The sequence below is a fragment of the Cryptosporidium sp. chipmunk genotype I genome (assembly GCF_004936735.1).
Source record: "Cryptosporidium sp. chipmunk genotype I strain 37763 chromosome Unknown contig_23, whole genome shotgun sequence".
In the NCBI taxonomy this organism is placed as follows: Eukaryota; Apicomplexa; class Conoidasida; order Eucoccidiorida; family Cryptosporidiidae; genus Cryptosporidium; species Cryptosporidium sp. chipmunk genotype I.
Genome location: NW_027125579.1, coordinates 221,714 through 236,957, shown reverse-complemented (window position 1 = coordinate 236,957; position 15,244 = coordinate 221,714). Strand labels below are relative to the sequence as shown.

General features: G+C 26.7%; 7 protein-coding genes across 7 annotated transcripts; 4 read left to right on the top strand and 3 right to left on the bottom strand.

Moving 5' to 3' along the window:
- Positions 1-420: 420 nt before the first annotated feature.
- On the top strand, positions 421-3,840 carry ELE39_002208 (AP2 domain-containing; the record flags this gene model as incomplete). Its single annotated transcript, XM_067345058.1, has 1 exon — positions 421-3,840. One exon carries the CDS (start codon positions 421-423, stop codon positions 3,838-3,840), a length of 3,420 nt encoding a protein of 1,139 aa, XP_067202979.1.
- A 1,431-nt stretch (positions 3,841-5,271) lies between these two features.
- On the top strand, positions 5,272-5,783 carry ELE39_002206 (uncharacterized protein; the record flags this gene model as incomplete). The annotated part of the gene is made up of 2 exons (XM_067345056.1): positions 5,272-5,502; positions 5,568-5,783. The coding sequence occupies 2 exons, from the start codon at positions 5,272-5,274 to the stop codon at positions 5,781-5,783; spliced, it is 447 nt and encodes a 148-aa protein (XP_067202977.1).
- Positions 5,784-5,963: 180 nt separating this feature from the next.
- ELE39_002205 (multi-pass transmembrane) lies at positions 5,964-7,619 on the bottom strand (the record flags this gene model as incomplete). The annotated part of the gene is made up of 1 exon (XM_067345055.1): positions 5,964-7,619. One exon carries the CDS (start codon positions 7,617-7,619, stop codon positions 5,964-5,966), a length of 1,656 nt encoding a protein of 551 aa, XP_067202976.1.
- Positions 7,620-8,213: 594 nt separating this feature from the next.
- ELE39_002204 (uncharacterized protein) lies at positions 8,214-8,747 on the bottom strand (the record flags this gene model as incomplete). Its single annotated transcript, XM_067345054.1, has 1 exon — positions 8,214-8,747. The coding sequence occupies one exon, from the start codon at positions 8,745-8,747 to the stop codon at positions 8,214-8,216; it is 534 nt and encodes a 177-aa protein (XP_067202975.1).
- A 363-nt stretch (positions 8,748-9,110) lies between these two features.
- ELE39_002203 (thioredoxin family) lies at positions 9,111-11,165 on the top strand (the record flags this gene model as incomplete). The annotated part of the gene is made up of 1 exon (XM_067345053.1): positions 9,111-11,165. One exon carries the CDS (start codon positions 9,111-9,113, stop codon positions 11,163-11,165), a length of 2,055 nt encoding a protein of 684 aa, XP_067202974.1.
- Positions 11,166-11,289: 124 nt separating this feature from the next.
- ELE39_002202 (MYND finger domain) lies at positions 11,290-11,994 on the bottom strand (the record flags this gene model as incomplete). Its single annotated transcript, XM_067345052.1, has 1 exon — positions 11,290-11,994. The coding sequence occupies one exon, from the start codon at positions 11,992-11,994 to the stop codon at positions 11,290-11,292; it is 705 nt and encodes a 234-aa protein (XP_067202973.1).
- An 893-nt stretch (positions 11,995-12,887) lies between these two features.
- On the top strand, positions 12,888-14,928 carry ELE39_002201 (putative low complexity; the record flags this gene model as incomplete). The annotated part of the gene is made up of 6 exons (XM_067345051.1): positions 12,888-13,171; positions 13,242-13,321; positions 13,385-13,573; positions 13,623-13,767; positions 13,820-13,880; positions 13,945-14,928. 6 exons carry the CDS (start codon positions 12,888-12,890, stop codon positions 14,926-14,928), a joined length of 1,743 nt encoding a protein of 580 aa, XP_067202972.1.
- Between the last annotated feature and the right edge of the window lie 316 nt (positions 14,929-15,244).

Below are 15,244 nucleotides of genomic sequence, written 5' to 3'. Positions count from 1 at the left end.
ATCAAGACGCTTCTTTATTCCTAACTTGTAGAACAATAAGGGAAGAATAAAGACTTATATATAAGAAGAATACAAACTAATTGAATTAATATGGATTAAGCAAAAAAACTAGGAATAAGTATATGTGTACATATACATATATACATATATACATATATATATGCTTATATATATACATATGTAAATATTATTAAGATAATTATAGTAAAGAGCAGAGTTTGTGAAGAATTGTTTGAAAGCAAGATTAATTTCAGATTTAAAAAAGTAACAAATAAAGCAATCGGGGAGAAATTAGTCATTAAGCTATTAGCCTTGCAAGTTAAAATACGGAATACTTAAGGAATTTATAAATTATCCCATTATTATAAGGTAGTAATTGTTGATATTTAAATAAAGCAAATTTTTGAGTGAATTCACAAAATGGAGAAAAAATTAGAAACAGAAAAAGTTTTTATCGATAAAGAAATTGTGGACTGGAGCCAGTATACTACAATGGACTCCACACAAGAAGATACACCAACATGTGGAATTGGTGAAAATTTTGATAAGTCTAACCAAGTTGAAACAAGTAAGAATAAAATTCAACAAGTCAAAGCTCATGTTGAAAAGGCTGTGGAATTACCAAATCAAAATTGTAACGGAAAGTTGGAAGATTCAAATAATGTCATTGATGATGCTTCTATGGAGCAAAATCATGCTGAAGTTCAGGATCAAGAAGGCAATATTGCTAATAAAGACGAAACTATTAATGATGAAGAATCCAAATCAGATGAAGAAAAGAATAGCGAGGAGGGTGTTACGACTATGGAAGTTGGCAGAAAAGATTTTAATAGTTCTATTGTATCCACTAAAAAAGGAACTGGAACCAGATTAAGAAGAGCAGAACACCAAAGTGGGGTTCCTGGAGTTTATTGGCAGGAGAGCAGTCAAAGATGGATTGCTCAATGGAGTGATTCTATTTCAGGAAGAAGAATTACCCATGGCTTTTCAGCAAGAGTATATGGCTTTGAAGATGCAAAGCAAATGGCAATAAAGTCAAGAGTTGACGCAATTGAAAATGGAAAGGCAACAGCAAGAAAGTTGCATGAAACTAGTCTCACGGGGAAGATGTATTTAAATATGAATAAGGGTTGCTATATGGGTAGTCATCAGAGTGAAACCGGAGTTGGAACAGCAATAGGTTCTCATAATTATATTGGGGGAATAAAAGGAATGAGAGTTACAAAGTATGGAGGAACGGAATACGAAAGACCTGAATATTTATTAAAGGAGGATAGATCAATTGTTACGAATTTGATGGAAAAAAAGAATATACAAAAAATTATGAATAGTATGAGTGATGAAGGTATTGGACTACTAATAGAAGAAATGAAACATTTAAAAGAAGATACTGAGTACGAGGGAATATTTTGGCATCCAATAAATAAAGTATGGATAGGAGTTTGGTTAGATTCAATAACGCATGAAACATGTACTCAGTCTTTTCCTCATGAAATTGGTGAGGATGGAATTGATATTTCTAGATTAAAGGCAATAGAATGGAGAGTAAAGTTAATCAATGAAAAGAAGTTGAGAGATAATGTTGTTGAGTATGTTAATAATAAAGAATTTAAGTATCATAGTAATTACCCTGGCTCTTCAGGAATTACAAATTCTTGTTATAATATTTTAAACAATTATGACACTTCTGGAATAATGAATCCCTTGAATAGTGGTGGTAATAGTAGTATTAACAATAGCAGCAACAGTAGTTCTTCATTAATTAATTTGAATGGTCCTGTCTTCTCAGCTCTAAACGGTTTATTTAACAATAGTAACAATTCTACAGAAGGAAATTCCTCAACACTTGTGCAAAATAGTAATTATCAGTTATTTCTAAATCAATTAATGCAATATTCGCCTGCTGGTAATAATAACAATAATAATAATACTAATACTGGAACTAATAATAGTAGTTTTAATGGAGCCCTAGGTACGAATAGTAATACCTTTGGAGCTGGAACTGGAAATATCGGTACAAATATGGTAACTGATTTCAATATGATTCTGTCAAATATGTTGCTTTTGAATGGAGGTGGGGTATTAAATGGTTCAAAACCAAGTAATATAAGTAACTCTAATAACATGAATGTTAATACTAATTCTATGATTTCCAACTATTTGAATAGCTACTATAGTAATATGTTAAAACAGCAATTATTTGGTGATAATTCTGAAGGACTCACGACTAAGAACAATAATAACAACAATACCAATGGCCATTGTAATAATTCACCATCTTTAAATACGTTGAATTCTGTTGATTTGAATTATCTATCACCCTCTCAAATTCTAAATGATTCTGCTCCTGAAGGAATGGCAAAGAATAAAATGATGAATAGTTTATTAATAGGTAGTGGGATTAATAGTGGAGCTGGAGGATATTTTTGTAACTATTCAAACTTGAATAATGTGAATTTTTCAAATATATTTGGAATAAATCAAATATGTGGAGCTAATGGAGTGATTAATAATACATTTAATTCTGGAAATACTCATTTTAATCATTTAAATAATCAAAATAATCAATATATGTATAACATATTACAAAACCTAGTGGGATCTAATAAATTGCTACCTATTGGTAATAATAACTTCGGATCCATCTCTTTGGATCATTTGGATCAATTTCAGAATATTCCAATAAATTTGACAGAAAGCGTACTACTGAGTCATTTGAGTCAAACTCAAAGTCAAGCTCAGAATCAAAGTCATTATCAAACTCAGTCTCAAGGTCAGCAAAATAATAGTGCTGATATGGACATTAATGGAATGATTAAAAAGATAATATCACAAGAAAGTGGAGTATTAATTCCTAGAAGTGATGCAAACATGGGCGAAGCTATGATGAGCCTGGAAAAAATTGACTCATTAAAAGAAGAAATAATGAGTTATAACCAAGGAATGAGTAACTTGTTGACATCTTTTGAGCCTTTAATTTCTGGAAGCTCGAGCTTTAACAACAATAATAGTAATAGTAGTAATAATAGCGTTGAAAATAATGCAAATGTAACTAATGAAAGCCTTCTAAATAATTATGTAAACGGTAGCATTGATGGTAATAGTGGTGGCATAGGTGGTGGCAATATAAACATCATTGGAAATAATGGCAGAAGTAATGGTGATATTGCGGATAATGTAATGGATGAGAAAAAGATTTCAAGATCAGTGACATCCTCATCAGTGGATTCCTCCATTTCTTCAAATTCTACGAGTTTTTCGATGATAAAAGATTCATCCAATATTTTGGACGTTACAGAGTCTACAGCTCCGACAGTTTCTTCAACTCCAGCATCATCTTCAATTTCAAAAATGAAAGCTATAATATCTCCCAAAAAGAGGAATCTAGGAGGAATTAGTTATAAATCAGGGATTCCTGGTGTATACTGGAAGACAAGAGATCAGGAGTGGGTGGCAGAATGGTACGACCAGAATAGAAAAAGACATTCAAGACATTTTTATGTGAAAAAGTATGGATTCAATGAGGCAAAGAAATTAGCCATTCAGTGTAGATTGAATGCTGTGAATAGCGGAGAGGCAGTGTTAAGAAGTGGTGGAGGAAATAATAATAATATAAGCATTTCTGGTCATCGTAATGCAAATGGCACTATTGTAGCAAATGCAGGCTCAAAAGCTAGTAATGAGAGTAATACAAACACGAGCGTAAATACAGGAAGAGAAGGAGAAAAGAGAGAAGATAGCCTTAATAGTATTTCAAATCAGATCATGGCACCAATTATCAATGAGGAAGTTGAGAGTATTAAGAATGGGGAGGAAGCCGTAAATACAAATTTACCGTAAGTATTGGAATAGGTAAAGAGTGGATATACTCCGATACTTACTTGAAAAAAAATTACAAAGCCAAGGATTATTGTAGAAATAGAAATGATAATAATGATACAGTTATAAGAGTTTTCTATTTGTTGGATGATCCATCATTAATGGTAGCTTGCATAGTATTCATAAAGTCGTTCAATACATTATTAATGACCGAGTTTCTTTCTTGGAGATCTTTTTGGACTTTTTCTTCATTAGCGATTAGATTCTTTAATTTACAATATATAATTTATAGTTTTAAGCAATTTTAATAAAACATTAAAAAGAATAGTGAATGTGATTTAAGTGATAGGGCGGTAAAATATTGATATAGAAAATTGTTATTTTGCAAATTCAATTTATTAAGCCTCGTAGCTGTCAGTAGTTCTTTAATAATAGTTTTGAACATATCATTGGAGTAGTTTTTTTGTCTCTTCTTCCTGTTTAGTTTTCTATATCAATATACTTCACAACACCATTAGAATTTATTTAATCAAACTCCTCTCTTTAAGAAAGTAGTTTGTGTTAAATAGTAAAAACTTACTTGTATTTGTTCAATATCTTGATTGATTTTGTAATTGATTTCTCTGTGGGCGGGAAGTACATGCAGTCGTAGTCGCATACAATAAATTAATGACGTATACAAATAATTGAATAAAAATAAAAGGAAAATCATCTTCTTTTTATTTTTAAACAATTAAAACTCACCTTATTTTGTTAAAGTTTGATTCAAAAGTTTCACCTAGCTTTTGGTGCATTTCCACAATCACTTGTATGAATGAATCTTTGTTGGCTGTGTAAGTTCGGTGCAATTTTATTATTATGAGTTTTAAATATTAGTGGATATATTTTTGGTACATAAACGGTGGGTAACAGTTTTAAATTTTTATTTCAAAATTTTTAATGTAATTTGATGAAATTGTATTGGATATTTATTCTAGTAAAATTACCTTTAATTAAATCTCCATTTTTATCTTTCATATCAATCAAATTCTTCATTATAATTTCTTCTTTCTTTCCCTGGATCTGATAAATAATTAAATTCTATTCTTGAATATCTTTTTTAATTTTAATTTATTAATTTATGGTTTTTTTAGAAATATTTTTTTTTATTAAATTATTGCATGACAAAAAAAAATATTTTCACTATAACGTTATTAATTTTTTTTTTGCATGTGGAAAAAATTATATAATTAATTAATTAGTTAAAAAATATGAAATAAACTAGAATCATTTTAAAAATAAAAATAAAATCAACATATTTTTAAATTTAATTTAAATCCTTTTAAATATTGAATTAAAAACTATACAGCAAAATCATTCAATATTCAAATCTATTTTTCTTTTTGAAATTGGTAATTAACTATTTTTATTATTATCATTGTTACTATCATTAAAAAAGATAAAAGAAATATTATGGAAATAAAAAATAACAAAATTGAAGAGATGATTAAAAAGATCTTCCAAGCTTCAAGCTTTGAGGAAATTAATAGACTTAGTTTAGAGACCTTTGGAGAAAAAGTTACTTTAATTTTGAGATATTTTTGCCCTATTTATGGTGGACTAATGTTTTCAATATTCTGCAGAAAAATGATTAAAACAACTCTCATTGTTACTGGTACTGGTTCTATTATATATATTTTATTGGTAAGTTGATTCCTATTTTGATTTTTAATAGCAAATAATTTTAATAATCGAAAATATTAATTTAGAGACAGAAATATGGTAAAGAAAAAATAAATGATGAACTTATTAATCCACTTAAAGAAGGCCTTTTAAATTCAAATATTAAGAAATCTATTTTTGATTATAAAAATGATAATTTTGACTACCAAAAACTCAAAAAGAAAATGAAGAAATTCTTTGAAGCAAATAGAAATAGTATTTCATTATTTGGATTCGGTATGATGTTAGGTTTTATGCTTTAAAAATATATATTATTAGTAAGTAATGAAAATGAAATTGTATTAATTAATGTGATTGGTTTGGACTATTATTAATAATATTCTATTATATTCACTATTTAATACACACACATTTCAAAAATGTTTTACAATACCATCCTTATTTTAAAGTTTAATCATTAAAATGAATTAGTTTTGTTACTATTAATTTGTGATTATATTTAATAATTCATTCTTTTTCCCCTCAATATATTTATCCTTTAGTACTTTCATAGTACTTAAAGATGATGAAAGCAGTGTTTTTTTCAAAAATTCAGGAAGTTTACCATTTAAATCACCAATCCATAATATATCCATCCTCAAAATAATATTGTTATTGATTGGTAATTTTTCAACTTTTACACCATTCAAATAACACTTTGCCTTTACAAAAGAAGGATTATAAATATTTTGTATCAATGAATGAAATTTTTTATCATCACTTAGTTCCTTTGATAAATCAGATGAAATAAAGAATGCTGAATCTTCGATTTTCGAGTTAATTTCTTGTGCTGAAATTTTACCATTATTAAGATTTTTTTTACTCTTTTTTGACCATATTTTTAACCTACTTGGTGAGATATTATTTATGATCATCCTTTTATTGTTTGAATTGGAATTTGGAGAATTTAATCGATTCGGAGAACTAGAGGATAAAGTTGCCAAATTAGAAATTTCACACGATGAAAATTGATCCCTATTATTATTGACTACATCTTTATATCCAATTAACATAAAATCTCTACCCTGAACTCCAAGCGCTCCCTTATACGAATGATAATAAATACAGTATCCCGGATTTCTATCATCCCATGTGTATACTCTATTACTTTTATCGACAGTATTATCATATGAAAGTGGATCAGTCTCCCAAATATAATTAATCAAATCTTTTGATGATATTAAATCATTTAAATGGTAATTAGTTTTTATATTTGTAATTTTTTTCTTACGTAAGCTTTCATAAAATAATTCATTTTCCTTGTTCATATCTATATCAATTATACCTCTAATTGTTGTATAAGCATCATTATTATTGTCTTTCTTTTTATAAAATCTGATTCCATTTTTATTTCCATTTTCCTCCCATAAACTAACTTCTTCTAATAATCCTTTATATTCACCATACTTTTCTCTCATGAATTTTTTTATTTTTTGAAATAATAATTCCAATTCTTTATCATTTTCTTCATCATTTATTTTTGAAATGTCAATATTACTCAACGAAAGAGACCCCGATAATTTTTCAGATCTTTTAGACGAAATCGATTTTGATATATTTCCACCAAAATTTTTAAATTTTGATGGAAAATCCACAATAATATTTTTAAGTTTTGAATTCATCATTAATTTAGAAAATTCTAGATTACTTGCACATTCTAATTCCAAATTTGAAAAATCTTTATTTTCATCTATATTATAATCAAATGAATAAAATTTGTAATCTTCTGAATTGTTTGAACTTAAATAAATATGTCTGCCTGAATCATTTAGTAATAAATTCATATATTCATTATTTCTTTCATTATTCAAATTCACCATATATTCTTTTAAACATAAAAAATTGCTCTTTTGTGGAAAAAAATTGTCATCATCTGCTTGTTGCATTTCAATCTGTTCTTTTTTTAACATTAAATCTTCTATGAAACGATTAATTGCCAAGTTTTCTTTAATATTGTTTTCAAAAAAGTCCTCATGGTATTCTTTCCGGCAATTTTTCTCGTTTTCTTCCAAATTTTCAATTACATAATTGATTGTATTTCTTCTCTTATTCTGAAATACTATCTTTTTTGGTTCCTTCCTCCATTTAAATAGTCCCATTTTTAACTAGTTTTCCAAATAAATTGCTTTCTGTTAATTTACATATTAATATATAATATATATATATATACATAAATGTATATATTTATATATATATATTAATTAATTAAATTATAAATACATATGCATTATACTTTAATTGAAATATTTCAACAGTATTATTTAGTATTATTGTTATTATTACTATTTTATTGTTTTATCTATTATTGTGTTTCTTCAACACTTAATTGTATTAAATTATATCAAGTGATTTGTTAATTATCTTTTTCCCCGATAATTTTACATTAAATAGTTGTACTTGCTTAAATATTACTGATTTAATAACTCAAAAAAAGGATAATTAAAATAAATATAAAAATAATAGTAATTCTTAGTAAAGTTTTAATTTGTATTTTTTAAATTATATAGCCAATTATTTATTTTATATTTTTTATGTGGACCATTTTTTTTAGCATCTGCATGCAACATGCAAATTAAAATGCAAGTTAAATTTTAATTACGTGTCCGGCATTAATATGTTTTATGTGGAAAAGAAAAATTTATAAATTTATATTAATATGTTAATTCTAAATAATAATTTTTTTTAAAATAAAATCAATCAATATGATATGTAATGCTACTTTTTTCATTTTTTTGAATTAAATAGTTATCTTCAAAGCCATTTCCCCTAATAACTCCATCCCAACGATAGCCGCTTTCAATTGAAAACCTATTTTGAGGACTAATAAATTTGCACTTAAGCTTTTTAGCTTCCAAATCAACAAAATCACTCCTCAAACCAACATTATTTATACTATTATCTTGTGTACTTATTAGTTTAATTGGGTCATCCCAAATATCTTTTCTCCTTAATTCATCATCATAACTTTTACTTAAGTAATAACGCCCACCATCTATTATTTCGTCCTCTAGTAACGATTCTTTCTTATCTATATATTTTCTCTTGGATTCCTCATATTGAATAATACCACCACTGTACTTAACAAACTCAGGATTTTTTTTAAACTTATTTTTGTTATTAGTGCTGCTTTTCTTCAACCTTTTCTTTTCATTTATTTTCTTTTCGTACCACAACTCTTTGTCAATAATTCTTCCCTCTTCATCTCTGTAGACTACACCCCCTTTCATTTTATATAAGAAAAAAACGTAACAATACAAATCTTTAGTGTGGTCCCCCGGTTTCTTCATTCTGTTCTTCTTTTGAATTGCTAATATTTTACATATCAATCAAATCGACATGTGGCGGCACCAGTGCCGCCAAAACTTATTAAATATTAATATATTTTGACCAAATATAGAGAAAATTGAAATATTTCAGCTAAAAAAAAAGTGTATGTATATATATGTATATGTATATATCTGAAATAAGAAAAGTTAAATTAGACTGAATGGTTTGCATTTGTCTCTATTTACTCTAAAATATCAGTACTGAATATATGCCTATTCTTATCCATCAAATCAAAGCTTTTTGACAATTCCTCTCGAAAAATTATGTGGGGCTTTGATAACATAAATCATTCAACCACTCCATTTACTATAATATATATAGCTTCACTACTTTTTTTATTATTCTCATTCGAAACCAAACATGCAATTGCAAATAATACTTCTGGATTGAATGATACACTCAATTCAACTACAAAGATTTTAAATTTAGATGATAACAAATTAAATAAAGATAATACAGAAGATCCTGTTCCACTTATAGAATCAAACTTTACATCACTAAAAGGGGTTTATTTGGAAGAAGTTACCATTAACACTGGTAATGTTAGTACTAACTCAACTAATAAAATATTTGAAATTGTTACTATTAAAACAGATGAATCTTTTGAAAATTTATTAACTGAAAATGACTATCTAATAATTCTATTTACAGCACCATGGTGTGGAATGAGTAAAAGAGCTATAAGTCAAATACATGAAATGGTCGACTATTTTGAACATTCTAAGGATTTTCCTGCTGAACATCCTAATCAATTTTTTTATTCAAAAAAGCTATTGATAGGTTTGGTAAATGTTCCAGAATTCCCAAACTTATCAAAGAAGTTAAATGTTTTGGATTATCCAACGATTAAATTAGTTAAAAAAGAAAAAAATCTTCAATTAAAAATTATTGATTTCTATGGAAATATATATCATAAGAAAGTTATTTCTTGGATAATACAACAAATTACTAGATTAGAAAATAATCCAAAGTCACAATTGATTCAACTTTCAACCATAGATAATATTAGATTCTTTTTGGAAATTAGTGGATACTCAGTAATATATTTACATGAATTTGAATCTCAAAATAAATATAATAATACAGAATATCTGTTGGTTGTTGATATTTGTAAAATATATGATGATGTTATTTTTGGAGAAGCTAATTATAACGACCTTAAAAAAAGTTTATTAATTAACAAAGATTTTCTAGTCAAAAATGAAATTCACTTTAATATTACAGAGATAATAGAAAACAATGAAAATAAGTCGAAAATACTTCTCTTTAATTCTGGAAAACATGTTAAAACAATTAATGGTCCTTTTAAAGAAGAAGCATTAATCTTAAATACTATCGATTATTATAAACAAGAAAATATTATATTCTTAAATAAAGACACTATAGGTAATTTAATTGATTACGGTGGTCCAATACTATTACTAATATTCAATGGAAATAGTGAAAATTACATTGAAGAACTTAATAAAGAGTCTTCAATTATTTATCAATTTTATAGTATTTTACAAAGAGTTATAGCTATTAGAAACGAAAAGGCTGACAAATCTAACAGATATCTTGAAGAAAGGCCATTATTTGTAATGTCTGGAAACGAAGGTCCAACTAATCGTAGGTTTATGGACTTTCTGCATATTGATGATGACTTACTTCCATCAATTATTATGATTAATGATCTCAATGTATCTCCTCCAAAAAAGTATCATTTAGATTTACCGAAAATTTATCTAAGTAATTTAGACATTAATACAGGTATTGGTGCTAGTATTGGTGGTATTAGTAGTAATAATAATAATAATGCAGAGATCCTATCAATAGGAAAACCCAATGAATCTAACTGGATTATTTTAAATAACCACACTTCAATTAATTTTTCACCGAATATTATTAGTGACTTTATAGATGAAGTAAAATCAGGAATGGTAAATATTACTTATCACTCCCAAGTAACTCCTTCAAAACAGAGTGGGCCAGTCTTTATTTTAGTTGGCAATACATTCAAAGAAATAGTATATGATTCTAGTAGGGATGTACTAGTTTTATTTTATACTCCATGGTGCGGGCATTGTAAGACTTTTGACCCAATATACAATGAGGTTGCTAACATTGTAACATCGAAAACTAATGTTCTTGTTGCAAAGATTGACATGTCAGCAAATTTCATCCCAGATGATCAAATTGGTGGGAAAATCTTTAGATTCCCAACAATAAAATTGTACAAAAAGAAAGACAAAGTTAATCCAATTGACTTTGATGGAGAAAGAGAGGTTAATTCTATTTTAGACTTTATTTGGATACATACTGCTCGTGATGAGCTTTGAATTAATTTTAATTCATACTAATAATAACTAAAAGAAGGATAATACACATTACCTTTTGTTTTTTTTAGTCTTCATTAATGGCTATCTCTATAAATTAACTGTAAGTTTTCTTTTTCTTTTCTAATCATTTGCAAAATTGTTTATGATAGCTCCAATCCTTTCTTTGGCAATCAACATTGCAGTATGCTGCTTTCTTACACCTACTACAAATTAGTAGAGTCTTTTCCGACTCTTTTCTACAACTTTCACATCTATTTAAAATCTTATCTTCTTCTTTACTTTTTAATAAATCTGTTGGGTTATTTAGCATCGTCGAGATCTTGGAAGCATCCCATCTATTTGCTGCAGATGGAGGATTCTTGTAGAGCTTGTTATATTCTTCCTCACCAAAGCTCACTCTCTTAAATACATATTCATCATCAAATGATGATGAAATAAAGCAGTCTCCTCTTACATCAGTTGAGCAAATTTTTGATGCTCTTGGATTAATGGGCATTTCTTTGATTCTTCCAATTGAATCAATATATGCATTTGTTGCTGTAAAATTGTTACTTTTATTTGGCAATACTAGACTAATAATTTCGTAATTCTGGCTATTCAATATTGCTTGTTCAACAAGCTCTTCTGAAGCTTTTGATTCTTTATTAAATGTTTCCTGAAGCTTAGAAACTTCACTACTTCTTAATTTAGTGGAAAAATGTGAGCGCATTAAATTCTTGAAGTTTATTTCCTTACCAGAAAATTCTCTAACTTCTATTTTGTCAGAGTCATGATAAGGAATAAAAACATAGGTAAATTTCTCGTGAACCACTTCATCTAAAGACTCCATTTTATCTGCTTGATTAGCTCCTTTATTATACAAACAATAATGTTGATATTATTTCATTAAAAAAAAAATTATTATTATTATTATAAAATTTTGATTAATTAAAATATTATTAATCTCGTGTTACCGCCATTTTAGCTTGATTTTTATTATTAACAGTTGCAAATAATCATTTAGATTTTTTGATTAAAAAATAATTTAAGTTAAACTTCCCTTCAAGACTTTCTATTCACAAAAATTAGTTTAGATTAACTGTTTTATACCTGAAGAAAAGATTAAAAACTTATTTTCTTCTCCTCTCTTTACTTCTATATTTCCCATTTATTTTTTCGGGTCAATTTTTTGTAATATGCATGCAAGCTTGCATGCAAGTTGTCAAGCACCGGTATAGAAATGATTAAAACTTATCAATTAATTTGCCTATATAATTTTATGTTGAGCTAAAAAATATTTTTTTCTAAATTCTTATCCACATGAAAGTTATTTTAATATATTTAATAAAAAAATATTTAAATAAATGATGCCACGTCATTTTTTGACCACTAGAGATTTTTTTTTTTAAATAGATAGGATTAAAAGAATTAGAATAATAAGCCAGAACAATAGATTTAATATGTGAATTAAATGTTTTAATATATAGAAATAATCAGTGTGACAAATATACATATTTTTTTCAACAATAATTAAAAAAAATATTAATTACAGAAAGAATACATAAATTGAAAAAATAAATATTTTGTTCTTTATTAAAAAATAATTGCATCTTAATAGGGAAATTAATGAGAATAGATTAATTAACTAATAAGCATTAAATCAAAATTAAAAATCAAAAGAGGTTTTAATTAGAATAAATATTTTTTTTTATTAAAAAAAAGAGGTTAAAAAAAATCAAATAAATGACAAAGAAGAAAAGCATAAGAAATTACAATGTTACAAACAAAAGAGTTAATTTGTCAATCGTGAAAAATATAATACAGAATAAATATTATGGAGGAGCACAAAGTAATGGGTTTAGAATACCCCCGACATTATCACAAACGCTGGAATTCAAAAGGATGAAATTGAGTAGTATTCTTAATATGACAAATGATTTACCACAAATAATACGTGGACATTGTAAATTAAGTAAACCGTCCAAGATTATTGAAGTTGTATTTAGTAAAGAGATACTCTTTGTATTGTAAGTTTTAAATAATTAAATCAAATTAAATTTATTTATTCAAAATCGAAAAAAAATAATATATAAAAAGAAATGATTCTGGTTTAGGAACAGCATACAATAGGCATAATAATAAAGTATTGTGCATTTTAAATAGATCCCCATCAGAAAGTAAGTTGGAATAATATTAGTAAATTAAATTATAATACGAATTTCAACTTCTAATAAACAAAGCAATAAGATCTTTATTTTATAATAAGATGAATAATACAATAGTCATAGCATTTCATCATGACCCATCAGTGCTAAATTGTACTATTTTTAATATAGAGGATGTAATGTTAAAAAGAAATATCTCAAGTAGTATTGGAAAGGAATTCCAACAAATTAAAGTAGGAAATCCAGGATTTATTGAGTTTGATGGTAAGTTTAATATTCATTAAGATTTAATAAATTAAATTTTTTCTTTCAGATGGAAATGGAAGAATAGTAGTAGCGGATCCACAAAATGACTATTTTACTTTTTGGGATATGAGTAATTATAACAAGCTATATCAAATTAAAGGTCAAAATTTTTTGGAAATGAGAATATCTGACGGTACCGTCGTATTTTTTAGGTAAGTTTTCTCAACAATACTAGATTTTTTTTCATATTACTATTATTATTAGACAGCCATCATATTCGACAATAGAAGCACATTTATGCAATATATCAGATGGGGAATACCTTGTAAGTTGATTTTTAATTCAAAATGAAAATATTGTAAACATAAAAAATTATTAATATTTTATAGGAAAAAACTATAGTAAAATTGAGATCATCGTTAGATATACAGTTTTTAGAATTACATAGAGAGTATTTACTTTTAAAACAAGAAAGTTGTTCAATTAGAGTATGGAATTTGTTAACAAATTCAAGCAAAAAAATTTCCAAGACTAGAGACTTTCATCCCAAAGCATTTATCTTTTTTGATCAAATTACTGAAATTAATAACTTTACCAATTTTTTAACTGTCTCTACTGATGAAATTAATGTTTGGACATGTAATAATTTTGGTGAAGTGGAAGTTAAATTCAGAATTTCACTGCCAGGAATACAAACTGCTGACTGTGTCAATGTTTGTTTTAGCAAAGGGATAATTATGACATATTGTAATGGATTATTAATTAATGAATTTAGGCAAGAGAATGAAGATACAAATAATATGCTTCATTTAAATGAAGAAAACAATAACAATCAAAATAGTAGTTATATGAGTGTGTTTATACCTCAATTTATTCAAGCATCCAAATATTTCTCAAATTTATGTGGACCAAATAATAATAATAACGAAAATTCTTCATTAGTAATTAGTTCCAATAGTATATCATTGTCAGCAACTATAACTGGCGAAACAATATCTGAAAGTGAGCAAGAAATAACTGGTAATAATTACATTTCAATTAATCATACAAGTAGTTCTTGCCAGAATCAAAATCAGATATCTACTTTCGAATTGAATACAAGTTGTTTAAATCAGCAAGATGGGCTTTTGGCGCCATTTTGTCCTTTAATTGACGATGAAATTGCAATTTGTTCAAAAAATAAGAGTTCTTTAAGAAAAGCAATATATATACATTCATTATATGATGGATCTAGTTTAGGCACAATATTTTGCGATGATATTAATGATGACTCAGAGGATGTGGTTTTATTACATTACGATAGCGATGGGATGGAAATAGCATGTGGTACAAATTATGGTTTATTAAGGAGATACAAGCATATATTTGGATAATTAAATGGACTATACCATGGTACAAATATAGAGGTATAGAAAAGAGGAAGAGAGAAAAAGAAGAGAGTAAATGATAATTAGGTGTAGAGCTAACATGTAAACAAATGTGTGCACACAAAAGCATGTATTGGAATAGTATGCATAAAAATATAGAAAATTGTAGAACAAAGAGGTAATAAGTATATCTAATTAATTAATTAAATAAGTGAGCGATTTTTTAGAGTATGGAAAAGAAACGGTTTTGTTGTAAATTTAAATATTGAAAATAACTATACTAATGAATATAAAATTATTATATTAAAGCTATTAGAATTGT